This window comes from Buteo buteo, chromosome 9, assembly GCF_964188355.1.
Source record: "Buteo buteo chromosome 9, bButBut1.hap1.1, whole genome shotgun sequence".
NCBI classification, from domain to species: Eukaryota; Metazoa; Chordata; class Aves; order Accipitriformes; family Accipitridae; genus Buteo; species Buteo buteo.
The window spans coordinates 6,944,144-6,971,251 of record NC_134179.1 but is presented as its reverse complement, the minus strand read 5'-3'; the positions used below and the strand labels follow the sequence as shown (position 1 = coordinate 6,971,251).

Genomic DNA, 27,108 nt, shown 5'->3' with positions numbered 1-27,108 from the left:
TGGCCGTTGGCCAGGGAAAAATGATGGTTTGCCATGATGCCACAGATTTCCAAGGAGACCTGTCTTCCCAGTGCCAGGAGCTGCAGAGGCTGGGCTGTAGGAAGACACCCAGTCATGCCCCCACCATTTTCTCCTTTGCACTGCAACCTCGCTGAGGGAATGGCAGAAGGCAGGCACAGTCCAGCCCTGACTTCAAAACTGCTACTGTCAAGTTCCATTATTATCACAATTTGGTTCATAGTTTTAGTTATTTATTTATTTCCCTGCTGGAGGAAAAAAAATAAGGAAAAGCAAAGGAAAAAAAAAAAGAACACAGCCCAAAGCCCCATAAAACACAGGGAAAATAAACAAAGTGGGTTGTGGCACATCTGCCCTGAACTGTACACACCTAACATGGAGCAGTTAGTGGTTAGGGAACGTCAGGGGAGCCAACACAAAAATCCCAAGCACTCTGCCTGAATTGGCTGTAACACAGAGTAACTAATATCCCTGGCCACAGAAATCTGGGGGATGAACTGAAAGTAGAAATTAACTTCTTGAATCCCTGCCTAGGTATCTGACCATCAGATCAGCCTCCCATCTGGGTCTTCATCACATTTCCAGTTACTCAATCATTTGCAGACAGGAATTCAGGGTAGGAGGAACAGGCTCTAGAGAATCCCAAGAGTGAAGTAGCACATGGATAATTGTTTTATTTTTATTTTACATGTTGGCCTTTGACTGTCTTTTCAATGTCTTTGTGTCAGGGTGGAGCTGGAACCTGGCACTTTTACCTCCATGGATCCCCTAAACCTCTCTTGGTACAACGGTGACATCAGTGACAGGAACTGGAGCAAGCCACTCAACGAGTCCAGTGCAGACCAGAAGCCTCAGTATAACTACTATGCCTTGCTGCTCACCCTCCTCATCTTTGTCATTGTTTTTGGCAATGTGCTGGTGTGTATGGCTGTGTCCAGGGAAAAAGCCCTTCAGACTACCACTAATTACCTGATTGTGAGTTTGGCAGTGGCTGATCTCTTGGTAGCAACTCTGGTCATGCCTTGGGTGGTCTATCTGGAGGTAGGTGACCCAGTTTTCTTTTGCAGTACTGAATGTTTCTGGTGAATGAGTAGAGAGAGGGCAGGTTTAGCAGCCTGGACATCAGCTATTTCAAGACCTCCTGAATTTCCCAAACCAAAACTGTTTTTAATTTCCTAACAGTTGGTCACATTTTTCCAGGAAATGGACATAATAGCAGATGACAGGCTGACTTGAAAATACACTGCTGTTCACAGGACTAAATTACAGTCCAATTGCATTGAAAAAACTGGCCTTTAAATAGAGGGGTCAAGAGCAAAAGGACCCCAATTTTATTTTCAAAACTACATAGATGAACTGTTTATTCCCAAGCACAAGAATGAGTCTGCAAAAAACATCATGGGTGTCACACTAATAAACTGCATCAAATAGTAACCAAAACCCTATTTCTGAAGGACTACAGTAGTAAGAAGAGCAGGCAATTGTAGAAGTAGGGTGTAAATCCAGAACTTTTATGTCGCAATATATGAGAGAACCAGAATCACAAGTGAGCTACTTTTCACATTGCTGCCGTTAGCATGTCACTTCGGTACAAAAGAGCTTTATGCTTCTGCATACAGAGCCATACTTGAGTGGGTCTGTGTTTTGTGAAAACCAAATACTCCCAAGACTGCCACCTGTTTACTTGATGGCAAATGACTGTTGCAACAGTAAATAGCCTGAAAGAATGAAGTGCATCTCTAGAGAAAAGAATAAGAGAAGATACACAGCCCCTGTCCCTTGGCCCCCTTCGCTGGGATGCCCGTGTTCTTCAGTCAGCTGAGAGCTGGCATGCTGGTGGCAAGCACAAGCAAGACAGAATGAACAGTGGTGAGAAAGCATAAGACTGAAACTATATTGAGTTTACAATTAATTTTCAGGCACTTGCTTTTGAAAGAAAATTATAAACCAGAGAGGAGAGCAGGGGAAGAAGCCATAATCTATTAGCCCGTTAAGTATTAATGCAAAGCAAAACAAACCCACTGACATGACAGGCTGTCGAGAAGCTACAATAATAATTACTACTCTGGTTAATTATTGTTTTCGTGTCACTTTAAAAATGTAAAGCATCACGCATCTGCTAAAGCTTATTAAAATGACCACAGGCTGGTTGTAATTGTAGTCAATGCATCTGGGACTAGTTACGCTCTTCTATCACATTCCTCCTTTGTGACAACCCATTTTAAGCAGAGGCTTATGCTGTGAGTAGCTCTTGCTCTCTTAGGCCCAGCAATAAGAGTCTCTCAGACACTTCTTACTTTAATGTGGAAGAATAAAGCACAAATGATGTAAGAAGCTTTCCCCTTTCTGGGCTCATGTGTATATGGAGTTCGTCAGGAACCCCAGCTTCCTTGATCTACCAAGTAGGACAATCAGGCCTCTACATCTCAGCAATAATTTTTTTTTTTCATTTACTTTTGCCCTTTCTGCTCTTATCCACACTCTGCTAAACCTACTGCTAGCTTGAAGCAACAAACAACATGACAAATACTTGCTGACAGAGAAGGAGCCATTGGACTGATGTGGGTTAGGCACACTGTGGTCCCTCTCTGGGTCTGCAATCTGAAATCAAAACTGGCCAGAACCCTTTGTTCTGTAAATATCTTCATATGTTTTTTTAGGCTTTGTGTCACAAGCTCAGACAAAAACGAATATCAAAAGGAAATCCTTTTAAAAATCAGCCTCAATGCAAACAAACCTTCTACCTCCAAACTTCTGAGGTTTCGCCTACATAAATGAAAGCAGTAAGAGAAAGAACTGCTGCAGTTTACAGCATCTCCCATAAACTTGAGACTATGCATTCAGGAAACTGATTTTGCAGAGCCTTATATCTGGCAGGAAACCTTTGCCTTTGGGCAAATTCTCATCAAAGTTACTGATGTAACTGTCTCAAGTGCTTTTTTAATCACCGAGTATTCATCTGTCACTCAGGCTTCAATGCAGTCATTCTTTCTTCCTTCTTTATGCTGCCTATGGTTATGTATATCAGAGCAGAAATAACTGAAGAATAGATATCTTATTCATTCTATTTTCAAATGCAGTAGGACTCTATTTTTATTAGAGGGAAATATACTTTTTTCATCACATGTCAAATACAGCATTCCTAATAATTGCTATTAAACTTAATCGGCAAAGTTCAGTTTCAATAGCAAGATAAGTGAAGAGAAAAAGGCTATTGGTAACTGGAAGTGTTATCATTAGCTCTTCGTCTTTATCACAACATGTAGTGTGTCAAAGAATTTTCACTCTGAATTAAATTCATTTCGTTCACAAAAAAAAAAAGTGAGGAATTTCTACCCTGATTTTTTAAAATAAGAAATGAAGAAAAGCTCCTGCTTCTCTACTGCTGATCTTTGCTAGGTATAATTGAAAAAAAGTGTCTAATAAAAGGCTGTAAGTACAATTAGAGGTGCTTGGGATATAAAATTAATGTTATTTCCTTCCTAATACTTCTTTGCAATGCTTCAGAGACCTGCTTAAGCTCCTACATAGTTCACTCTGACTTTGAGAAGACTTGCATTCCCTTATGTCATTGGAATATGAGCCCAGGTTTGTGTTTGCTGTTTGGGCTGCCCAACTCAATACAAAGTAACAGGATGGAATTAGGAAGGACAAAAATCACACCAGCCCTCAGGGTAATGCTCTAAAGAATGGTTTGGATGGAGCAGAGTACTTCCTTTGTGGCCATACCACCATGTGAGACCTTTAGACTAGACAGGACAAAGTCCTTGAAGGCACTCAATGGCAAACAATCCTACTTGACACAGCATGTGACTGATTGCATGTGACCTGATTCCAGCTGGAACTTCTGTAGACAAAATTCCAGCTACCAGCAAGTGTCTGTATCTGTGCAAAATTCTCCCTTTAGACCTTCTCAGTAGCATATCCTCAGTGAATTCTTTTACTGACCTTATTCTCTCTCTTTGCAGGTGGTTGGTGAGTGGAGGTTTAGTCGGATCCACTGTGATATCTTTGTAACCCTTGATGTTATGATGTGTACTGCCAGTATCCTCAACCTCTGTGCCATCAGCATTGACAGGTGAGGGCTCCATGGCAGCAAGTCATGTCAAATCCACGGTAGCAAGTCACGGCCATCTTTATATGGTCTAATTTTACCTGTGACTCAGAGACTTGAAAATGGTGAGAACTAGTGTTGTTGATGACTTTTGAAGAGAAATTCCGAGGACCTAAATGAGGTCTGAGCAGGGATTCTGTCAGAAGCAGGCATAGAAACACTGGTATTGATACTGTAAATGGAATTGTCTGTAATGTACCCATTAGTTCAGTCTTTCTCCTTATGTACTTGAATGGTGGAGCAGACATCAGTGGGAAGGCAGTAGCTCAGAGAGAGCAGAAGAAAAATGCTATGCTAAGCTGACCCCAGTCTCATGTCTTCAAAACAGGGAATGCAGACATCTTGCAGATTCGTGAAACCTGACTTGCCCTATATTCTTTTGCTGGACCAGGCTTTCAGACATAGTAACTAGGTGTAATTCCCCACAAAGTTTGTCAGCACTGGCAGAATAACAATAGACTGGGTTTGTATCTTCACACTGCAGGTACACAGCAGTAGCAATGCCAATGCTGTATAATACCCGCTACAGCTCGAAGCGCAGGGTCACGGTCATGATTGCTGTGGTCTGGGTGCTTTCATTTGCCATCTCCTGCCCACTCCTCTTTGGCCTCAACAACACAGGTGAGTGTTATGCCACCAGCAGCTGGCTATTGGCATCTTCCTGGCTTTACCAGGTCCCCAGATATTCTTCTGTTACAAGTCAGGAATAAACATGAGGATCAGGTTTTAGGTGTATTGGAATGTATTCATCCCTGTTTCAGGTGTCCTCTCCCAATGTCATCCCAGACTGTTTCTGTCAGCTGCTTCTGAATCATTTTGTCCCTTGCTGTTCCAGACCAGCAGTTTAGACACATCAGAACTGAGATTATGTAGAAGTTTACACAACACTCGTCAATGTTACATTAACATTTGTCCACTACAAAATCAAAATCCCTCTTATATTAAAACACGTGAATAGGAAAGTCATGGGACAAAGAGCTTCACTGAGACAGGAGAGAAAAGAACTGGCTGTTCAGCCATCAGTTTCATAGAAAGACTGGATTGTATAGAGCATGGAATCGGCAGGCTTTTAATTATAAGGCAAGAAATAGCCAGGGACTTTGGGTCATATGTGACTCCTTATGACCCAAGGGGAGTTTGCTGTTCTGGTACCACTCCCCGCTGACGTGGTGGTCCCCCCTAGAACCTGAACCCCTCACTCTCTGTGTATCTCTGTGCCTTCTGAAAGAGGGAGACAAGAGGGGGAAGCCGGTGCTATCTCCCAGCAGCAGGGACAGCAATCCTGAAACTTTTTGTCTTACAGATGAGAATGAATGCATCATTGCCAATCCTGCCTTTGTCGTGTACTCCTCTATCGTCTCCTTCTACGTTCCCTTCATTGTCACCCTGCTGGTGTATGTGCAGATTTACATAGTGCTCCGGAAGCGCAGGAAGCGTGTCAACACCAAGCGCAGCAGCCATGGCCTGGACTCAGACACACGAGCCCCGCTGAAGGTAACTAGACCTCTGCCTTGCTCTCAGCAGTCTCTCTCCTTTCCCCTTCCTGCTCCACTTCATTCCCTAAAGCACTTCCTCCTTTCCCCAAATAACACTGGCTGGACTAGGTGACATACTGGATCACAAAGGTGAATGCTGTGCCCTGTGCCATTTTGGAGTCCCAGTTGCACACTCTGGATTATCAGGTCACTGGCTGGTGCTTCACAGGCCTCCCTGGATCTCAGGGGATGTTTCATCAGCATATCTGCATTAGGAGCTGCTTCATTAACCAGACTGTACTCCTTTGGCTCTGCTGAGTTTGGGTTGGGGTACCCAAGACTACAGGTTATACCATTTTCTGTGTCAGTCCTGCTGTTGCGATGAAGAAGTTCAATGGAAATTGTTTGTGTGGCTGGGGTGCAAACTACATCGCTGGTAATGATACCTCTGCAGTGAAAACAGCCTCTCAAAGCATAAGATATGTGTATAAGTGAAGTCCAGCTGAGCATGTTAAGTGTGAGACCGCTTGTCAAAATGCTACCCTTGCAGCACATGCAAAACAACCAGTAGGAATGTATAGTGCTAGAGGCACTACCTCCAAACTGCATTGCCTTAGAGGCCAGTGCCATGTCAAGCAAAGGAGGCAGCAAGACAGGGATAGACTGAAACATAAGCAGATCTTTGCGGTTTCCTTCCTTTGGTGAAAAGCACAGGGGATAGTTGCCTCCATTACTGCTTCTTCAGAGTAGTTTTTCATCATTCTTAGCACCTTAGTCACACTGATTAATTTCTGCTTCGTGCCCTGTGTCTGTATTTCCACATGCCTCCCTTACCAGCTTCCCTTCCCAACTACTATCTGCTTGTGTAACCTCTGAGCTGGTGCTTGCCCCTTAGGACAAATGCACTCATCCAGAAGACGTCAAGCTCTGCACAGTTATTGTGAAGTCCAATGGGAGTTTCCAAGTTAATAAGCGCAAAGTGGTGAGTGTTAAAGAGAAGTGGTAGCTTTTCAGAGCGTTTAGCGTTCCCCTTTTCTCCTCTCAGGATGCAAAATGAATTTATGTAGGGTGGGAGAAAAATAAACTAAGAACAAAGGTTACCATTCATTCTCAAAATTTAAATATTCTTCCCATTCCTTAGAGTGAAGCAGGGGGTTTAAGATCATAGAGCTCAAAAAGCCAGACTAAGCTCACCTAAAGATCAGCTATAAAAGCCGTGACATTTTAACATTTTGTGTCTTTGATTTTCTTCTTCTCTCTGTTATTTATTTTAAGTCTTGGACTGCATTGGCTTTGTTGGGTTTTGCTTGTCGATTTTGGTTTTTTTTTAATTTATATTCTGAAAACATAAATAAAATCTATTGGGAGTGGAGACAGTGCCTCTCCCATTTCTTAGCCTCTTTGTGCAATAAAGGGGAGTCATTCGCTGCAGTTCTGTTGATCCCATCTACCCAAAAGTATTCTTATCTGTAAACACTTTACAGCCCTTTCTCCAAGCATCTACCAAAAATGTAGGGAGGGAGAAGAGGGATTGATTGTTCTTCAACATCATCCAGCTTCACTCTGTAAGGAATGTTCATTGCTCCTCTCTGTATATTTATCTGTCTTTATGTTGTGGACATTTGATTCTTGTCCAGGAGGCGGAGAGCCACATAGAAGAGATGGAAATGGAGATGGTGTCCAGCACCAGTCCCCCTGAGAAAACCACCACCAAACCTGCGGCACCAAGTAGCCATCAGCTGGTTGTGCCAGTTGCTTCAAATCAGGGCACCAATTCAACCCTGCAGGCACCCTTGGACAGCCCTGGGAAAGTAGAGAAGAACGGACATGCCAAAGAAACACCCCAAAGAAACACAGCCAAGGTCTTTGAGATCCAGTCTATGCCCAATGGCAAGACAAGGACATCTCTCAAGACTGTGAGCAGGAGGAAACTGTCACAACAGAAGGAAAAGAAAGCCACTCAGATGCTAGCCATTGTACTCGGTGAGAGTGCACATTGGCTTCCTCTTGTGTTTCTGCAGAAAACCAATAACTACCCAGGATTAGTGTAGCCAGTCTGAATGTCCAGTGAGGACTGTTTTTCCAGGCCTCCACAGAAATAATTTCATTTGATGTGTAGGCAAGTAGGCAAGAGGTTGCCAATAGGAAGGCTACCTCCTTCCCACCTAGGAACAGTTCACAGTGCTGTACAAAAGGCTCAGAAAGCTGTCCGTCTGTGGGGTGTTCAGACTGCCGAAAGACAGCTGGGCGTGGGGGCAAGAGAGCTCATGGGCTTTCTAGAACGCAAAAGGCAGCATAGCTCAGCAAGAAACTGGCACCTCTGAAGGCCAGATTTTTTGATGTAACTGGTCTAATTATACCAGCAAAGAAGTTCTTTAGTACCTGGATACTCAGAATGTAGACTATGAGACTTAACAGATGAACAGAAGGTTTATTCCTCAGGGAAACATTTTTCCTTTATACCCAAAAGAACCTTACTGTTCTCAGAGTCTCAAAATTTGTCCAGCATTCAGCAACCAAAGTCTGTCTCTTTCCTTTTCCCCCAGGTGTTTTCATCATCTGCTGGCTCCCATTCTTCATCACTCACATCCTGAACATGCACTGCGATTGCAACATCCCCCCAGCAATGTACAGCGCCTTTACGTGGCTTGGATATGTCAACAGTGCTGTCAACCCAATTATTTACACCACCTTCAACATTGAATTTCGCAAGGCTTTCATGAAGATCCTCCACTGTTAAAAGTAAAAACAGCAACCACATTTTTAAGAATAAGAAAAAAGAAACCAATGCCATTCACGCACACAAATGGGCAGCCATGGAAAGGTCTCGAGCTCTTGTATTGGGCGTGAGGCCTACAGTGTCACAAGAGTGCCATGCCCATGCACCTCTTGGTAGGGATGTAACGAGGACCTTCATGTGGGAGGTTCTCTCATCCTTCGAGGTGACCTTTGGACTCTGGGACACTAATCCCAAGGGCATCTTTCAGAGCTACCCTCACACTGTGTTTAAAGCGGAAGCAAAAATCAAGACACACTCACTTGATTCTTGCCTGTGGCCACCTAACCTTGAGTGCATTAAACACAGACAGTCGCAGAGCCATGCGAAGGTAGCGATAGGTCACTGCCGCTACTGGCTTGCGTGTTACATCATGGATACAATTCTCACCAAAGACAAGACCATCTTTTCCGCTTTGCAATAGGAGCCAGAGCGAGCTTGTGGAAACTCCATGCAATAGCTTTGCCTTCACCTCAAGCTAACTTACCCAGTATTAAACTGCTGAAGCCTTGAGAAAAAACTTCGAGATCCCCAAGCGGGCTAAGAAGGTTCTGCCGCCTACAGATCCAACCCCTGCAACAATGTGGGTCTACAAGCAACAGGCAGAAGGAAGAAGGGGAGCATATGTCTCATGTGAGACCACTACATCAGTGTAAATAGGAATAAATAGGATGAATTGACCAGAAGCCCAAGCTAAAAAAATAGATGGAAAGCAACTAAAGAAGTGATACCTTGTATTACATGGTATACATTCAAATCAAACAGGACACCAACTATCATCTATCAGCCAGCCCAGCAGCAATTTCTGCCCACCAGCATTTCATCTCCAGTCTCTTACAAGAAGTTACAAAACTAGGTGAGGAGTGTTAGTGTGGTGAATGTAGAAACAAGAAGACAGTGTGCCAGGTGAGGCATCTGCATCCATGTCCGCCTCAGATGTGAACTTGAACAAGTCAGCTAAGTTAGGTCCAGTTCTCCTCACCTAACTTCAGGGTGCCATGAAGCCAAGGACCACCTCAATATGATTTGCCTATGTCTCTCAATAGAGAGAGTGCGGAATAACATCGTGCCTAATTTAAATTAACAGTAAATGAGATAAAACTGTGTGTTTTGGAAAAAGCCAGAATAAAAGCCCAAGAAAGTCCTAGCTGGACCTGCTCCTGTGTCCAGGTTGGACTCTGGAAAGGTCTAGATGTTTCCAGCATCCCTAACCCTCTGGTGTCTATCTTTCATGGATTAAAACAATTGAAAACCCGTAACACCATAATTTCACCACGTTGACTCTGGCATTGCCAAATCCACACTGTACTTACTAACTGTACTCAGTTCACAATACATTTTGTAATATCTCTGTAAATAAACTATAGTAAGATGAGTAAAATGACATGGAAATAGGTCTGGCTAGAAATTAATGTAGTATCTGGAGACCTAGATGATTACAATAGCCATATGCACAGGCAGGGTCCCAAGTTCTAGTTACCTGCTATTTTCTAAAGAGGTTAAAACACAATCTGGAGAGCAATATAATCCCTTTCTCTCTATGCAGTTTGTGGAATATTCACATAGTTTCTCCTTCAGAATAGATAAAGACCACTGCCAAGGGAGGTTTCTTTTATTCTCTGGTTTTCCTATATTGCTAACAAAGCAATTTCCTGTGGGACGGACTGTGCTGGTAGAATGTGTTCCAGCTGTATATCAAGAAGAGATTATGTCAAGCAGCTGTAACACATGCTCTCAGCTGTTTTCTGAAATTGAAACAAGAGTCCCACCTTGATCCAAAGGTTTCCATTCTAAACCTTGTATTCCTGGAAGAGGCCAATAACCAGTGTTACTAGTATTTAGCCCATGGACTTGTATAACATTTGAACATGGCTCTTCAAGGTCTGTTCATAGCTATACATTTAAATGAAGAGTGATCCTACAGATGCCTAAATGTGTCGCAGCTTAGTGAAGGATTTTAGCATATAACCTCAGCAGAAATAGGTCCTATGTATTAACTGAATAGGAGAGTACGTGCTTATCAGAGCAACATTTTGTTGACATACATGAACCAGGTGTTACAAGATGCTGTCAGAACAAAACATTATGAACATGTAAGATGGGGCCAGTCACTCTTCTGTCTTAGCATTGTAATGCACAGCTGGAGAATCTTTGTACTTTGTACATTAATAGGATTATAGGCAAGGGAAAAAACACTTCTTAGAGAAGCACAGGAAATTTTCCAATCCTTTTTTAATCAGAAAATTGGAAACACTAACTCAAGAGATCTCAGGCACATGTTATCTGTTCTTTTTTTTCCCAATTTTAATGAAGCAAGTTCACTCAGTGATGGGAATCAAGTCAGACTGGTATTACTTAAAAGATTCAAAGAATAGTGTAAAGTCAGTAGGTTTTTTGGTGGAAAAATAGTAACAAGCTACTGCTCAATTTTCTAAGATATTTACAATTGCAAAGCAGAAAGGTGCCATTTGACTTGGTAAATTAACAGGTGGGGAGTTGAATCAAAACAGAAGATAATATGCATGTAGACAAAAAAGTTTTAAAGCATTTGGAAGTTGCCATAGGTGATTTTTGCCCTGTAGTAAAACCTGGTGTGAGCCCTCAAAATAAGAAGAATGTGAATAATATCTTAACTTTGTGCCATAATTTTATTTTGTGTTCAGTGTTAACCCGGGACAAAATCATGATCTTCAATACTGTGTACCTTGTTCGAAAATTTTGTTTCTGAATCTAGATGCAGAACCTTATAGCTCAACTCACCTGAACTACTAGATGAAAAACTCTTCCAAAATACTGTGGTAGAAAAAAGCTGCTGAAAAAGGGCCTATGTCCTTCATATGTTTGCTAACGTGGACCAAAAAAACCAGGTGTCATTTCCAAGAGATTAAGTATTTGTTGGGAGAAATTACCTGCAGACCATCATTCATCCCAATGACATTTTAAGGCCTTGTTCCTAACACTCCAGACTAAGAGGTATCTTGTGGGAATATCTATATCCCCACTGCCCTTGGAAATGTGGTAATGCCATGTCTGTTCATCTCCTTTGCAGCAGGTTTTCCTTTCCCATAAAACATCTACACTTAAAGACAACAAACTAAAGCACTTTCCACCCATGAATCAAGCCTTCATAACTCTTTTCGAGAGAGGACCAAAATACATCATGACCTCTGGCTTTGCAAAGAATAAACTAATGCCAAGAGCAAGGACAGTCTTTGCAATCTGTTTGGACAGCACCTGGCACAATGACAACCAGCCCATAGTTGTGATGGAAGGTGTTTGTAGAAACTTCTGAAAATTATGAGAAGTCAGTTGCATCATACAGGACTCTGAGGCCTGTTGCCCACAGAGCTGAGTCTGGCAAATACAGTCCTCACTGTTACTTGACTCTGGAAAAAATACTGCTTTCCCGAGGACTTCAGATGGTGGGATATGCTGATAATGGTAAGGGTACTGATATATTTTTTTAAAACACATTAGTGAGAAGATTTCATTTCTTCGTTCCTGAGACAAACTTAAGACCCTTACTATAATCCCTATTTTGTGATTCATTCTTTGTAACTGAAGCTTTAGTTCTGCTTATTGAATCTTCCTGTTCCTGCTTTTCTTCCATGTGATTCACAGTTTGCTGAAGCCTGCGTGGCTCTCCGTACCCCCTGAACAGGTTTTAATTAAGCAGCTAGTGAATTCTGCCTGCACTGTATTTGGCGCTTGCCTGCTTGCTCCCACTACAGTCATGATACTGTTTATCTTCCTGATTGAAGAGTAAACTAATTACAGTAGGTCTAACCAGTTTATTAAATCCTGCTGAAATAAAAAAGAAAGCAGAAAAAAGCCACTACTTCTGTGGTGAAAATCTCCAGTGAAAACATGACTCCCTGAAGAGTCAAGAATGTATAATACCCATCACAAGTACATGTGACAGCAACAAATGTCTTCATGCAGCACTGTAATTAAATAGAGACTTGCACAAGCTACCCTGATGTTATATGCTTATTTCATTCTTTTTACCAGAAGCAGCAACAATGGTGTTTACTGTAAGGGGTCAGACTCTAGGGACCTACGGTTATGCTATACTTCGTACAAACATGTAACAGGAAAAGATGGCCTTCAGATGAGATCTTGTATTGTTTCTGACTTGCTTTTCAGATTAGTCACATTTTTTCTTTTTCTCCCTTATTCCAGTCTATCCTTAAGAATTCTAGCTTTTGTCTAGACTGAAGCTAGGAGAATCAGACATGGGAAAGAAAGGGAGCAGAAAGACACAGGCAGAAAAGAAAACATTCTTAAATTTCTCCATCTCTCTTCTCTTCTAGACAGAAGCAGACTGGGGAGGATTTGGAGGAGGAAGGGATGAAAAACAGATAAGTACCTAGCCAAGAGCAGTCACGCTGGTACTTCTGGCATCACAACAGCTGCCTGTATTTACTTTTTGGCACTACTCATTCACATCTGGTCCATAGTAGTACAGGTTAAAGATGGGGATTGAAAGCCACTGCTCTCACTGGGACACTGTTGGCTTACCTGAGCTGTAAAAATTGAGGGAAACAAATATACATGAGTCAAACATAAGCACCAACCTGTACGAGTTTGTTTATTGTTTGGCAACAATAAACAGTTGTGTGGAAACAACAAACTCACAATCTCTCTGCATAGAGAAAATAAATAGAAGCTGTCAGACCACTATGGCACTGCAGACCATTTGTATGAGAAGTACAATATTTTTAACACTGAATTTTACACAGAAGTTAATGTGCCCCCAAAAAGTAATTATGGACTTCACTTGGGTAAGCACACCTAACTTAAGAAATCACATCAGTGTGAGTATTTCAGCTGTCCACCTCTACCACTTTTGTCTTGCATAAAAGGTTTTGGTGGAGACACTGCATGGGGCTGGAAGTGCAGACAGCACACTGCAGCTGAGCCCTGTGTAGTAGCTTATGCCAAGGTTAAGTAACTAGTCACATGGAGTTTTTTTCCTTCTGCATTTCACTTGACTTTTATGCTGGAGAACTTCATTATTTCATTTAGGTATATTTACATTTATGTTGCACTTACTGTTGCACTGTTTCCTCGAGCTGCCCACTGAAATGTTTGGTATTTATGCAAGAACTAATCCAATAGATGCATGTGAACCTCAGCCAGGCTTAGTCAGCACAACAGTAAAACCTCGGCTTAGGCTGCCACACAATTGGGGTTCATGGATAGTTCTCTCTAAGATTATTTTCTTTATACAAAAAAGAAGAAGAAGAAGAAGAAGAAGAAGAAGAAGAAGAAGAAGAAGAAGAAGAAGAAAAATCCATCCTACTGCTAGGATAGAAAACTATCTCCAAGTACTAACAAACTGCAATTTCAGTTTATTGGCATTTTGGATCCTTGGCATGAACCAAAGGTCTTCATCTACTCAGTTTTGAACCAACACAGAACAGAAAGATAATCCCTGCCCTGAAGTCTTCAGCTTACACAGTAACCAGAATGTCCAAAGCTACTATGTCCAACTGATGCTTAATTCTCCTTGCTGTATGATCCAACTCAATGCCACCATGACTGATGGAAAAGTAGGTGCTCAGATGACGCCCCCACCCTAACACAACAGAACAAATGATATTCCAAGATGAAACAACAGGACACACACCAGCTTGTTTCTAGCGTGTCTAGCCCCAGCCTGTCAGGATAAAAGGCCAGCTACTATGAGGTTCTCCCTTACAGCAAAACTTTATTTCTGAACCTATGGACTACAAAACAACCCAGCAACCACTGTCAGCAAGCACTGTTCACACCATTCAAAAGAAATAAAACAGAACTGATCTGTCCATCTCCTGGGGCATTTGAGCGAGCCCTATAGTTTCAGGTCAGGCCTGAGATTACTAGATATGCTTTCTTTTGCACATCTAGCAAAAAAAAAAAAAAAAAAAGAAGAGAAAACCAGTTGCACTTGTTAAATTAACTCACTCTCTTTAATCAAAACTTCTTTTAATAATTAAAACTGCTCCCCCAACTCCTGTCTTTCTGACGATACCAGACTGTCTGCTTCATAAATAGCTTTTGACTCATAAATAACAACTTTCTTCACCAAAGAAAGACTGATGATGGTGGACTAAATATAATTAAGTTATAATGAACAATTAACAGAGCTAGAAATGCATTTAAAGGGAGTTAAGAAGGAAGCAAAACCCAGGCCTTTTAAATGAGGAAAAACATTCTGCATTCCCAAGCTGCCATGCTGGGCCCATGAAAAAAAGTGGGATAATGAAAACAAGTGAGCACATTTAACCAAGCTTAGCATTGCTTCCCTGCTGCATGCAATCAACTGTATCCATAGCTTTGATGAGACTGTAAAGATTACATCACTTAAATCTCAGCTGCAGGATTTTATGCCAGACTTCACTGAGGTGAAAAAAAAAAGCAGCACAGAGGTTTTGTGCTTGCTCTACATTAGAAGCCATCGCTCCTTTTTTTAACCAAGCAACTACAGAGATATCAACACACTGCTAGGGGAGTTTGTAACAGGTAACAGGAATATGACACGTTGTACATTAGCAGCAAGTTTTATAAAAGTAAAGAAAAACAGAAGCCACAAATAAACAGAAAGCTGATTAAAATAGGCTCTACAGGGTTATTGTGGAATTCAGCTGCTATCACTTCACTGAAGAGTCTCCTTAACATAGAATAGATGAGGTAAATCAGCCTCTCAGGCCCACTGCCCTGTCTCAGACATGAGAGATTCATCAGCTCTAACTGCGAGAAGCCCAAGAGGGCAGGGGTCTGCATGTCTCCTGCCTAACCCAGAAGTCAGTGGTGAGAGGTAGCTATGAAACCCTGACTCTTCTACAACATGCTGGTTTTGCACTCCAGCAAGCCCTGTGTCCACACCAGAAGCCTTCCACCCCCTCCCCTCCATCACTTCACACACACCCACTTCAGCAGCATCTTCCTTGTTTTGGCTTTTCCCCAGCTCGCCCTAGCGGGGCTGCACTGCCCAGCCCCAATGGAACGGCTGCCTTTAGGCCCTTTTGGGCCAGTATCCCATGCTTAGCTCATCCTGGGGCTGGGGAAAGATGCCGCATCACATTTTCACCTGGAGCCTGTCCCACAGAGAGAGGTGGGACAGGGAATATCTTAAGGTACGACAGATTCCTGACCACAGCAAGTCACGCTGCTTTTCAACATAAACAGGTGTCAGGCTCTAGCAAGCAGAGGACAGGGGGCCATATAAACCCATAGCTGTGATCTCAGTATAGCCAGAGGACAGAGGATCTGGGCACTGTCCAGATCCTTCCTCCTGTGGGACATATTGCATGTAACATGGACAACAGCAGCAGACTTAATTGAGGCACGGTCAGGGCCGCATTCCTCATCTGCAGACACCACCTTCATGAACCTGGCACACACAGATGTCCTGTTCAGCGTGAAATGCTGCACTGTTTCTTTCTGCCCATAAACAGAGCAGACTTCAGCATCCCTGGAAGAAAATCAGAGGCTGATCTTATAGGCTTTTAATAGTGACTACTGCATGAGTGTGTGTGGGGGAAATCGGTTCAAGACAAGTGTCCTCACAGAGATCTCTGCTTCCTATCTGTATTCATCTGTGGTTTAACCACTACATAAACCCCTTTCAGTTGTGTGCAGACCAGATGTAAATGGCTACAAACCTCGCTTGGGAGAAAATGGGGTCATAACTTCAGGCTTTGTAACTGCATCAAACACTTCATAATAACCATTGTTAATATTTATTTAATAATGCAGCCATGAAGCTGATTTTATTTTCAGACCATAGGAAAAAGCAAGAAGACCCCAAATTAACATTAGCAAGAAATTTAATCTTGTCTCCAAATAATAACAGCAATACAGGAGCAAACAGCAACAAAGAAAATCTGTGTGCAGATCTCGTGAGCATGAGTTCAAAGAGCTCTGTCAAACTATAAGCTGGAAAATGTACAAGGCTACAGAGGAAAACCCAGGAGCTGAAAATATGACGGAATGAGACAGGTTATGAGTTGAGAGCTTGTCTGTGGGAAGAAATGGACAGTCAGCACTAGTCTAAATAAATATGCCTGTACATCTCTTTCAGAATACCTCCCTCCCTTTGGGACAGCTTTAGTAAAAAATAAAAGTGACTTTGATCGGGCATAATTCTTCTAGTTTGCTAGAAAAAACCTGCAAGATTGCAAAGCAGCTGCTGTGGTTCCCTTAAAGAGACTTGCAGTGTAATGGCATGAGAATGACTTAGCTCACAGCAGGGGACAGCCAATGCCTGGTCTGAAGCTGACATAAATACAGTGTCATGTGCTCTGGCTAATAAGTTAAAAACATACTTATGTGTCTGTGTCTGGCCTGGATTAAATCCATCGCATGACATGATTCAATGATACATGGAGTTGATACTAAAGAGTGGGACTACTGCTTCTACCTCCCTATGTGCCATGGGCTGAGTTCACCAGCATGGAATAGTATAGATAATGATAAAGAATGAAAGGGTTTGACCCAAAATAAAACTGGTGAGTTTGGAAATGGGCTACAGAATCTAAATCTAATGAGTAGGTTTGCTAAAAGCAGAGACATCAGGAAAAATGTTTATGACTTTGTAGCACTGTACACCCACTTGGCACTCTGTTTTGCTATAAATGACAGTACAAGTGCAGAACAACAGGGAATCAGCTTCTGCAATATATATGAAGGCTGGAATCTAGATGCAAAACTCACACCAAATTAACCTAAGGGCATACATTTCTGACTGAATTATTGTGGTTTGGCAATTTACTGTGCTACAGTAATCGAGTTTGTGCATGTTCTCAGCTGGTGGCAGATGCTCGAGGTTACATTCCTTCATTATGGTTACATTAACATGCCTACTTTGCACTTGCTATGAGTTAAGATTATACAAAGAGTGATTTATGGTGGCTCAGTTAATGCACGGTAACCTGCTTAGCCATGGTGATATGCCTGTGTGTCTGATCCCACCTATCAAGGGAAATATCCAGGTCTATGTGGCAGTTCTCAGGGCATCTTGTAAGAAACATGTCTGATTGCCCTTTTGACAAACAAGCTCAGTAAATTACTTCAAAGATGAAACCAAAATCACCCAAATTACAGAGAGGATATGCTAGGAACTGGAACATGATTCAGAGATAGCAGTGAAAGGGAAAATGCTAGTAAATTCTACCTTCTTCTTAATTAAAAAAAGCAAATGGAAGTTTTCCATGAAGCAGACTAATTTTGAGACACTCTTCTTCATCCAGCCAGTCTGACAAAGAAAGGCTGTCTAAATAAAGCAGGGTGCTTGGAAACAGGTATTTAAAACCAAAAGCCTTGGAATAAAGCTTTCACCCTGCAGTAACAATCACTACACTTCCACCAAAGTGGTGCCAGCAGTGGGGTAGGGCACTCCCATTCACAGGGCGTTCATCCCCACACATCCTTGTGCTAGAGGTGAGAGCAGAGGCCTTAGGAAGTATATTTACTGCCTACAAGAGGAGCAGCTGACTGTATGCATGTGTGTATGTGCACAAGCATGCCGGACAACTTAATTCATAAGCAGAAAATATATTTTTGCACTAAGACTTGTCCTCCAGCTGTCTTTTCACCCTAACTACATGTTCCCCCAAAGTCTGAAATCCATGCTTATGTTCTAGGCATAATAAAGCGAGGGTAAGGGAGTCCATGCCACAGCACAGCAAACTGCAGTACAAAGGCTTTTTTTTACTTCTTTCTTTTGGGATCTGTGTAGAAAACATTTTAGGTTTTCTCCCCTTTTTGTTTGGCTTTCGGAAGACTAATAGTGGAAGAAACTGACAGCCCTGGTCTGAGCAAAACCACACAAAACCCAGTCCCTCTGGTTTTCAGACTTATCGGGGAAATCCCTCCTCTTTTGATCACTCCTCAAAGCAGAAAGTCTTCAAGTAAACTCCGACAGGGAAGTTTTCACCTTCCAAGGAGCTGCCAGTCAGTGCCTGGAAAAGCAGTGTTGCAGTGCGAGAGCCTGTCAGATCCCTGGTCTATCTGGACTCCAGACCTCTGTCTGCAGACAGAAACCTCTGCTCTCTGGCTGGCAGATACAGTAAGCAAAAAGAAAAATCACTGAGGAAAAGAAAGGGAGCTGAGAGTCCTAAATGAAGGGATGGAGAACTCATCCCCTACCAACGGTGTAGGCACAGTCCCATCCTGAGACCTCAGCCCAGAGAATCCCATCAGGAGACTCGAGACCACAGCCTGAATGCTTACAGGAATGGTTGGCAAGTACCAAGAAAAGAAAGGCAGAATGACTGCACGAATGAACCTCACCTGAGGGACAGCTGGCCAGCACAGGGATGAATTTTAGACGTGACTGATGATCAGTGAACACAAAGCACACATGACTTCTACCAGAAATGGGAGAACGCATCCTCTTCACAGCATGCAGAAAAGAGCAGACACAGCCTCCTAGGCAAATAGTCTGAAATTGACCGTAACCTCATCTAATCCACTTGTCTGAACCTCCTGTGTGCTGCATGCTTTCTGCACATCACCCAGCACCTTCCTGACACCCCTGTTGCTGACCTCATTCACTAACTCTCTCCAAAAGCTGCCTTAACCCACTGTGGCGCCCTTCCCCATACCCTGTTTTAAAGCTTTCAATCTCTGCTGAAAACCAAATACGTGGATCTTTCAGCATGGAGAGTGTGAAGAGTAGATGAGCTGAAACATACGCAATAAACCCACTTATTTGGGAGTAATTTCCCTTCTCAAGTCCTCTGTCAGTTTTAGGGTCAAAAAATCCCCAGTATCCCCAGTCGAATTTGAGTAGAAAAGCTAAAGCTATCTAAAGAAGCAGATTTCTTCCTGAAATCAGAGTGCAGCTCCAGTTCCCAAGGAACTAATCCTTGCTATTTAGCCCATGGTGGTCATGCTGATACATCTGGAGCAGCACACCTGGCAATTTTAAGCATCTGTTTTGTTTGCCTGGCTTAAGGCTGTATTTTCTCCCAGATCAGATCAATACTGCATAAAAGAGGCAATTCATAAATTCATGGGCCTAGCTTCACGGCCCATGAAACCGAATTGGAGCCGAAAGAACTAATTATTGCAATTAGCCTGGTCTATGCTGATGGGCTGCAAGAATCAACACTCCAGCACATGCACCCACCCATAGGAGAGGCTCAGAGGAGGACCATGGAAACTGGCACCCGTAGTAATGAATCATAGCAAGCATCAGTCACTCTGTCACCTCCAGGTGCTCAGAGCAAGTATCTAGCACCAAAAATGGAGCTGCAGCAGGAGTGTCAAGGACTCGGTTAACCTTGGCCATGGAGAGTTCAGGTCTCATCACTGTGGTGATCATCCTCCAGACATTAGAGAGGGGGTTGGACATCAAGTAGGAGCACAGTTTGAAGGGGCCAGAACTGTTTCTCCCTACTATGTGGTTCACTTGACTGTTTGTCTGTAGAGCAATGGGTGGTGATGTTATTGTCTGTCCACATCACAGTCTCCTTGTGTTCCTGCCTCCAGACTGTCAGTCTCTCCTCTGGGAGTTGAGACCAGCCTTATCGACACACACCAAAGCTCATCACAATACATTGATGTCTTCAAAACCAACAGCTTTTGGAAAGATTTGGGTTGTGACTAAGTATATTTATCAGTGACTAACTATGATGGTATATATATATATTGTCACTGGTCTGCTGTGAACATAACCATTGTAGTGATAGTCCAGGAACTTGATGGTGACTTGCAAATATTTGTAGAGCTGTTGACCCATGTAAAATAAGTGCCTGTAACTCTAGCTCTGAACGGCCTTCCTCCTGCCCCAAACCAGGGTCATCACAATAAGGAGCTATTCCAGGGTAAAAGGTAACTTAAATTCCTGGTCTTTGCTCTTAATGCATTGTCTTTCTGCATCAGGGTAGAACTTAAGACAAAGAACAGCATTATATGCCACAAAGACAGGAAGCAAGGACATGCAGCCATCACCTCAGCTTCTTGCAGACCTCAAGGATGCCTGAAGATAAACTTGGCTGTACTTCAAGACCTCCTCTGGCCAGAAGGAAATGAAGGATGCAAACGAAAGGATGCCTGAGAAATTTGTCTGACAGACCCCGCTTGATTTGGGCTCCAGTGTCTTTGGAAATGTTTTAAAGGTTTAACTGAAGCCTTTGGATTTAATATAGCAAATCTGGGTGACTTGCTGTTAAATGAGCTGATCGTACAGCCCCTACTAACTTAAAAATCCTGGGAACCAGTGCAGTCAGCTTCCTCATCTGATTCCCTCTTCCCTTGAGTAATGGCATTCTCTGGATCGAACTGTTGCTCAGATACATATTTCGCATTCCCATTGCTGTTGAACAACAAGTCTGTGGTCTTTCTGTAGAAGGGATGCTTGGCTGAGTCAGCTGAACCACAGAGAATGCAATGTATTTTCCACTTGAATACTACTGTATGTCTGGATACTGGGCACAGGCTAAGAGCTGTGCTAATGTACTGCATCCCTTCCTTCCCACTGTCCTGGCTGGGCCCTAACGTACAATCGAGGAGATGCAGTAGGAAGAACCATAGAGCTTTTCTCAAGGTAAATGCAGTGCAAGCCACACTGAGCAGCTATAGTACGCAGCTGGCTCTCAAGGGCAGCAAGGGGTCACATGCAACCTTCATTTGGCAAACTGATCGTGCTAGATAAAAAGGCTAAATAATGCTGTACTAAGCTGGGGAGGGAATGTCAACTTCTGTTAGCATGTGCAGCCATTCACTTCTAAATTAATAAAAGCTCCCCTGCTCAGATGCAAAGGCTAAAGTGGGTTTCCTCTGTTGCTATTGTATGGATAAGTTTATCCAATTAGGCTTGTGAAATGCCCATTTAACCCAATCCTTCAACAAGGTGAAGTGTCTTCACATCCTGAACAGCTTGTTAACATGAAAATGACCTTGAAAACACCTCTTTTCCAAGAACTTCACTAGATTTTGGATGAGTTCCACCTTTTCTCTCTTTTTGTCTGTTTATTTGATGGTGGTTGTTGCTGGTTTTCTCCCTGTTACTTTTTAAAAATGTCTCAGTGGGTTCACATCCTGTGACATTTTCCCGTATTCACTGAGTCTCTAGGGATGAGCCATAAACAGAACACAACTGTGTTCAGTCAAAAGGAGCAACATATTGGTCAGCAAATAGACCTACTCAGTTCTCCTGGGAGAAATCATGCTGGGTGTTGGACCAAATATTTCTTCAAAAGAAAGGCAGGTCAGCCTCAGCAAAACCTTTTGGCAGACTGAAGTCTTTCCCAAAAAGACAAATTCATTCCCTGAACTCCTTACAAGGATTTTTATTTTTTTTTTTCCTGCTTGGAGCAGACAGAAGAGTTTGTCCAAATAATAGCAACAAAATCTTCATGGTGATAAGAACACTCCTCTGCCTTACTAAGAAATAAGCCTGTGCTGAAGAGCAGTAAAAGTGCCATGGAATGAGTTCAGATGTGCCCCAAACTTAAATTCTGTCAAAGATAAATTCTATCAGCATCCATAATGTTTCTCTTTTTCTAAAGTAATGGCACTGTACCACAGGATTAACAGCAGCGAACAAAGGCTCATTTGATCCATTATTGCAGCTAATTACTGTACCTCTTTATTGTTGGCCCTGGCCTAATCTTCCTCTCTGTAATTGCGCCACATGGAGATGGAATCTTTCATGTGATATTTTCTGACTAGCAAGGTTGGGTGAGTTTTGGCTTGTGGTTTGTTTGTTGGTTGTTTTTTTGTTGTTGTTTCATTTATTTGGTTTTTTTAAATTCAGAAGCACAGTTACCATGTAACTCTAGGATGGAGAGTTAAGTCATGTTCTGTGGGGGTTGGCTGAGCTTTCTGTCCATTGGATGATTTTGATCTTTTGTGTTCTTGATTTTTCACACCAGATTTTTTTATTTTTTTTACAGAAATGAAGCACTTACTCATTAAATAAATGGTAGTTCATTATAACTTCATGTTAGTTATGTGATTCACAGTTACCTCTGTTAACTGAGTTATACTCACACAACTCAGTATATCATAAAGGGGTATTTGTATTCTAGAAAGCAAAAAAGCTCGAGGATATTTATTCCAGGACTTCACACATGTTCCCCTTAATAAGTGGCATTAGACAGAAGGGAGTTGTAATAAAATCAGAGTTAAGCTCTTCACACTGATCCCTTGTGGAAATTGGTTAACTTAAGATAAACATAAATAGATGTTAATTCATTAAATGGTTGCACATTTGCAGGTCTGAGACCCAAACTCCCAGTCTGGTAACCCATGTCCATAAATTCCAACTCCATTGGGTAAATCTGAGAGAGTCATTTAAAGAAAAGCTATTGCATCATGTCCTTGCAAAAGCAGAGCAATTTGTTAAACGCAGCAGTATTTAGTGACTCATAAAAGCATTAGCAGTCTTTCCTGCTAACCAAACAGAACAAAGCTTTTCAACAGGGATACAATGAGCAACTGCCTCTCTACATCATTATGTGATTAATTCTATTCTCGTAGGATTTTATTCTATTTGTAAATCACCTCTGCAAGAGAGTTGGGCCCATGATCCAGGACTTGGTAACATACAATTTATAATGTTTTGTATACTTCTAGTTGGGACTGACTTATTTTTAAGTGCAATTGTTTACATCCTTATTTAAACTACAGCAAGAAATACCTAGAATAAACTCTAGGTCACTTTTTTTATTTTAAACTGTAACACCAGTGCAGTGGAATGAATTGGTCTTGGAAGTGATCTCTGTAACTGATGGTTTTTAAGGACAAGTTAGAGCAATGTGTTTTGGGGATGGTTTTATCTGGAGGACAGGATACCATTCTCAGGGTTCATTCCAGCTGTATTCAAAACACTGCTCTTGGTAGCACCAATCATTGCCAGAAAAAGAGCTATTTACTTTGAGTAAATAAATAATCTTTGATTTCTTCTGGTTTTGAGTCAGCTAACCTGTTGGGCTAGCAGTACTCTAAAGAGGAGAGAATTATTATGGGTTGAGTCCATAGGAGAAGGTTTGTACGGGATGGCTAAGTCTGCTTCTTCCATTATTTCATACTGCTCATTCTGAAGGCATAACAGGAAACATATTCAAACTGAGGGACATGAGTCCTCTTTCTCCAAAATCATAACATCAAGTCAGATGTGTTGTGGGGGTTTTTTTGTTTGTTTGGGGTTCTGTTAGTTCCCCCCATCTTTTATTTTCCTTTCCTCTGCTTCAAAAAGTGTATTTTAGGCCAGAATTTGGCATAAACAACAAGCAGGGTTTGCTGGGCCAGGAGAGGCTGCAACCCAGACATGAGAAAAAGCATTTACAAGTTTTGCTGAATGAAGTGGAAGATCTGCAGTACTCTGCAATTGCATCAGCCTTTTGGATTCAGGTCAAGAGAGGCAATCTCCTTCTGTCAATTTAATACTTCTAGCTACTCCAGCCATTAAGACCAGTTTTCCCATCAGTCTTCTCAGCTCTCATCCTGGCCTTCATTTTTACTGAACCAGGTGGCAGCTTCATCTTCTTACTATGCATCCTACCAAGATGTAACAGTAACCAGGTTAGGTGATGACCACTAACTGCTCACTGATCAGGTTTATTGACAAATGCAGCGGTCTTACTGTAGAAAGAGCACAGATGCTTCTCTGGCTTCATTCACATGAGGCAGCTCTTGTACTAGGTAGGCTTTCTTAGGGTATCTCTAATGGGAACATTCCTCTGGTGTTTCAGCATTTCTGGGATTTTAGCCCAGCTCCAGTCAGAGGTGCAAAAGAAGCTGTTTCCTTTTGATGAGGCAGGCTAGGCCTGGGGGCTTCTCTTGCAGAGGGTCCTTGCCCTACATATGGCAAATGTCCCAAGCACAGCTCCATCAGCTGCTGACCACCCCAAACACAAGGCAGCTTCTGCTGGAAAGCAGCTTTATGGTTCTGAACCCCTGAGGTAGCCTACATGGCTCACTATAGTAGGGATATAAATCTCTCTTCCTGGGCCTTGTCTGGGTACAAAAGACTTTTTGCAAGACCAGAGAGGGTGTGAGGAACAGAGGACTGAATTGCCAAAGCAAGAGTCTGAACCATGATATCTCCTCGCCAGACTGCCTCCATGCTGTTGAACTCAGGCCTCTCTGGGGCTATAACAACGCAAAGTATTGTCAAGCTTTAAAAAAATCATTGTTGGGTTGTGATTTGTTTGGTTTTGGGGTGGTGTTTGTTTGTTTGTTTTTCCCAAAATAAGAGAAAGAGGGGTTATAACTAGGCCAGTAGCAAATTGCAGAAGAGAAGGGTTTCATGCTGTGCTCTAAGCCAGAATAAAGGAAAGTAGCAGCTGATGAAAGGATCAAAAGATGTTAAACTTGCTGGGGATGAAATGCCTGGTAGGAGAAAACAGCAAGTGCTCCTTGATACCCAGTCAGGCACTTTTTCCCATTACTCTAATGGAAGTTAGCTCACACCTGCATGCAATGATAGAACTGGGTGGAGAGCTGCTTTTTGAGGTGATACATGGTTTTAGTTCAAAGCAAGAGGACAAAAATACTCCCTAAAGCTGGGGAGTAGCACAGGTAAGTGCTGGACAGTCTGGAAAGAGAGCAGCCAGAGCAGGATTAATTATGCCAGGCCATGAAAAGACTGTGAAGGGAGTAAGGCATGTCTTATACTGATGTCTGATACAGTGCAGATCCTACAGCCACCTCCTTGTAATAAAAAGAAACACAGAGAATTCACTATTTCTTCTTACATTAAAATCACCCCCTCCTACATTCACATCATTGCTGTCAGAAACATCTTGCTTCTCCACACCTAAGGGGCCATGGAAAAAACCAAGCATTCCTGCTAAAAATGGGCTTTTTTCCAAGCTGTATTTATTCAAATCTATTTTCCTCCAAAATGTAGGATTATTTAATCTTTAATTTAATCACATATCTGCATAATTCCAGTACTGCCAAACAAAGACATTGTAGTCACTGGGAAGCAGGAGCTTCCCCCTTCCAGAGTTCCCACTGCTGAGAGAAGGCCACTTAGAGAAGCAAACACTGGAATCACACCCAGAAGAAAGTAGTGACTTCAAAAGGTTTCTGTTCTGAAAATCCACTGCTTTAAAAAACTACGCAAAACAGTAGAACTGCCTATAAAGTTGAACACTGCTTAACTTGAAGCTGTCTGTGTAGAAGCACAAGGCAGCATCACACACAGAGTCTTTGAAGATCCATTTATGTGATAAAGTATACCAAGCAATTTGGAGACAGCAGGGAATGAAAAGGTCAAGGCTCAGACAAATCTGGATCAGCTGAAAGATCTGAGGTCTTACATCAGGGTGGAGACAGGACAAAAATTACAGAGTCTGAGTTTTAATGAAGGTAATTTTTAAAATCAAGAAGAGAGCAACAGACACTATAGAGAAGAAAAGCAGCATGCATTTACCAGCATACATATGGGATACCAAGAAGGAGGTGCAATTTGAATGATGCTCTGCTATGACCATATGATCTTATGACCAGATTCATACCAATAGAAGAGATCATTCTGCAAGTGAGATGTGACTGGGCATGCAGGTAATACCTTGGAGAAATTCGTGCTGAGAAAAGACTAGAACTCTTTGATTCCTTCCCAGAGCATGACATCCTCCTGCCTACATTGAATTTATGCATATAATCTGTTATTGGGGGAAAGTTTTTTTTCTTTCCCTCACCCTCTCCCACTCTGGACCATCCTCCTACCAGGCTCTGCAGTAAAACTGAATGATCTGAAGGGCCAGAAACACTGACATCCTTCCATTCTTCTGTCTTTCCTTATGAATGGCTTTGCAAACGAAACACAAGATGATGATGGGATGTTGGGAAGACAGTTTCCTAGGGGTAGACCTGGATTAAAAAGTTGGAAAGCCTTGAAATCCTAGAGATTTCATTCTAGCTGTTGCAAAGTGCCACCTATTAGGTAAATTCTGGCTCTGAACTTTCCAGGACTGCAGTGAATACCAAACTATGCACTTTTCTTTCAGGCTAAAAGAAAGGAGCGACTGATTGATACAGCTGTAAATAAAAAGGACAGCCAAAGAAAAATGCCTTCTTCATATGAGCAGTTTCTCCTCCTAGCAGTAACAATTGATCTTCCCTTCTCCCATACTTTTAATGTGTTGTCTGTTTAGACCAAAGTTGCCTCAGGGCAAGAAGCACTGCTACCTGCTGTGCAGGTGCCCAGCACCGTTCAGCATCCAGCACAAGGGGACTTCAGCATCTGCTTTCCACTGTGGAGACTAATCCGTCACAGGTATCAATAACAAAAACAGTAAGAGAAATTCCAAAGGCCAGCAGAAGATGAACAGATATCTGCTTCAGTGAGATCTATTGGGATTTTTTTTCCCCAGAAGGACTCTGTTTCTCTGTATTAAAAACTGCCTTTTTTTCTTTTAATGCTATTTCCCAAAGAGCCATTTTGATCGGTGAATTAGGAGGGATAAATTGCAGAACTGCTAGAGAACCATAAATCATGTACTTGTGAGTGACGGTAGTCCTTAGTTTGGGGAACAGTCCCTTATGCAATTTTTTACCCCAGTTTTGGAGAGGGGACAAGACAATAACAATGACTTCCCCATCCTTTCCTCTAACCCTGTTCCTAGGAGGATCACGAGACTTATCTCTTGGTGCATGCTATTCATAAATTAAAATTAATCCTCCTCAAGCCAGATACTTCCTACAGCTCTCTTCTGGAAGAAATTCAAATACTGCAAGGATGCAGAATCAGTGAGAGACAAGTCCATTCTGGTGATCCC

General features: G+C 42.3%; 1 protein-coding gene across 2 annotated transcripts; it reads left to right on the top strand.

Annotated features, from left to right (window-relative positions):
• The first annotated feature begins 762 nt into the window (after nucleotides 1-762).
• Nucleotides 763-8,366, top strand: DRD2 (dopamine receptor D2). Of its 2 annotated transcripts, XM_075036742.1 has the most exons (7): nucleotides 763-1,059; nucleotides 3,987-4,096; nucleotides 4,617-4,753; nucleotides 5,436-5,626; nucleotides 6,503-6,589; nucleotides 7,245-7,590; nucleotides 8,154-8,366. In XM_075036742.1, the coding sequence occupies exons 1-7, from the start codon at nucleotides 778-780 to the stop codon at nucleotides 8,345-8,347; spliced, it is 1,347 nt and encodes a 448-aa protein (XP_074892843.1). In that variant the 5' UTR covers nucleotides 763-777; the 3' UTR covers nucleotides 8,348-8,366. The 2 variants fall into 2 exon arrangements, with proteins under 2 accessions (XP_074892843.1, XP_074892842.1); XM_075036741.1 differs by lacking the exon at nucleotides 6,503-6,589 and having other exon boundaries at nucleotides 778-1,059.
• The last annotated feature ends 18,742 nt before the right edge of the window (nucleotides 8,367-27,108 follow it).

Bases quoted from the DNA above. Each gene is read 5' to 3' on its own strand.
- DRD2 (XM_075036742.1), top strand. From the start codon at position 778: ATGGATCCCCTAAACCTCTCTTGGTACAACGGTGACATCAGTGACAGG. The intron at 1,060-3,986 runs GTAGGTGACCCA...CTCTCTTTGCAG, and splicing joins CTTGGGTGGTCTATCTGGAG to GTGGTTGGTGAGTGGAGGTT. The intron at 4,754-5,435 runs GTGAGTGTTATG...TTTGTCTTACAG, and splicing joins CTTTGGCCTCAACAACACAG to ATGAGAATGAATGCATCATT.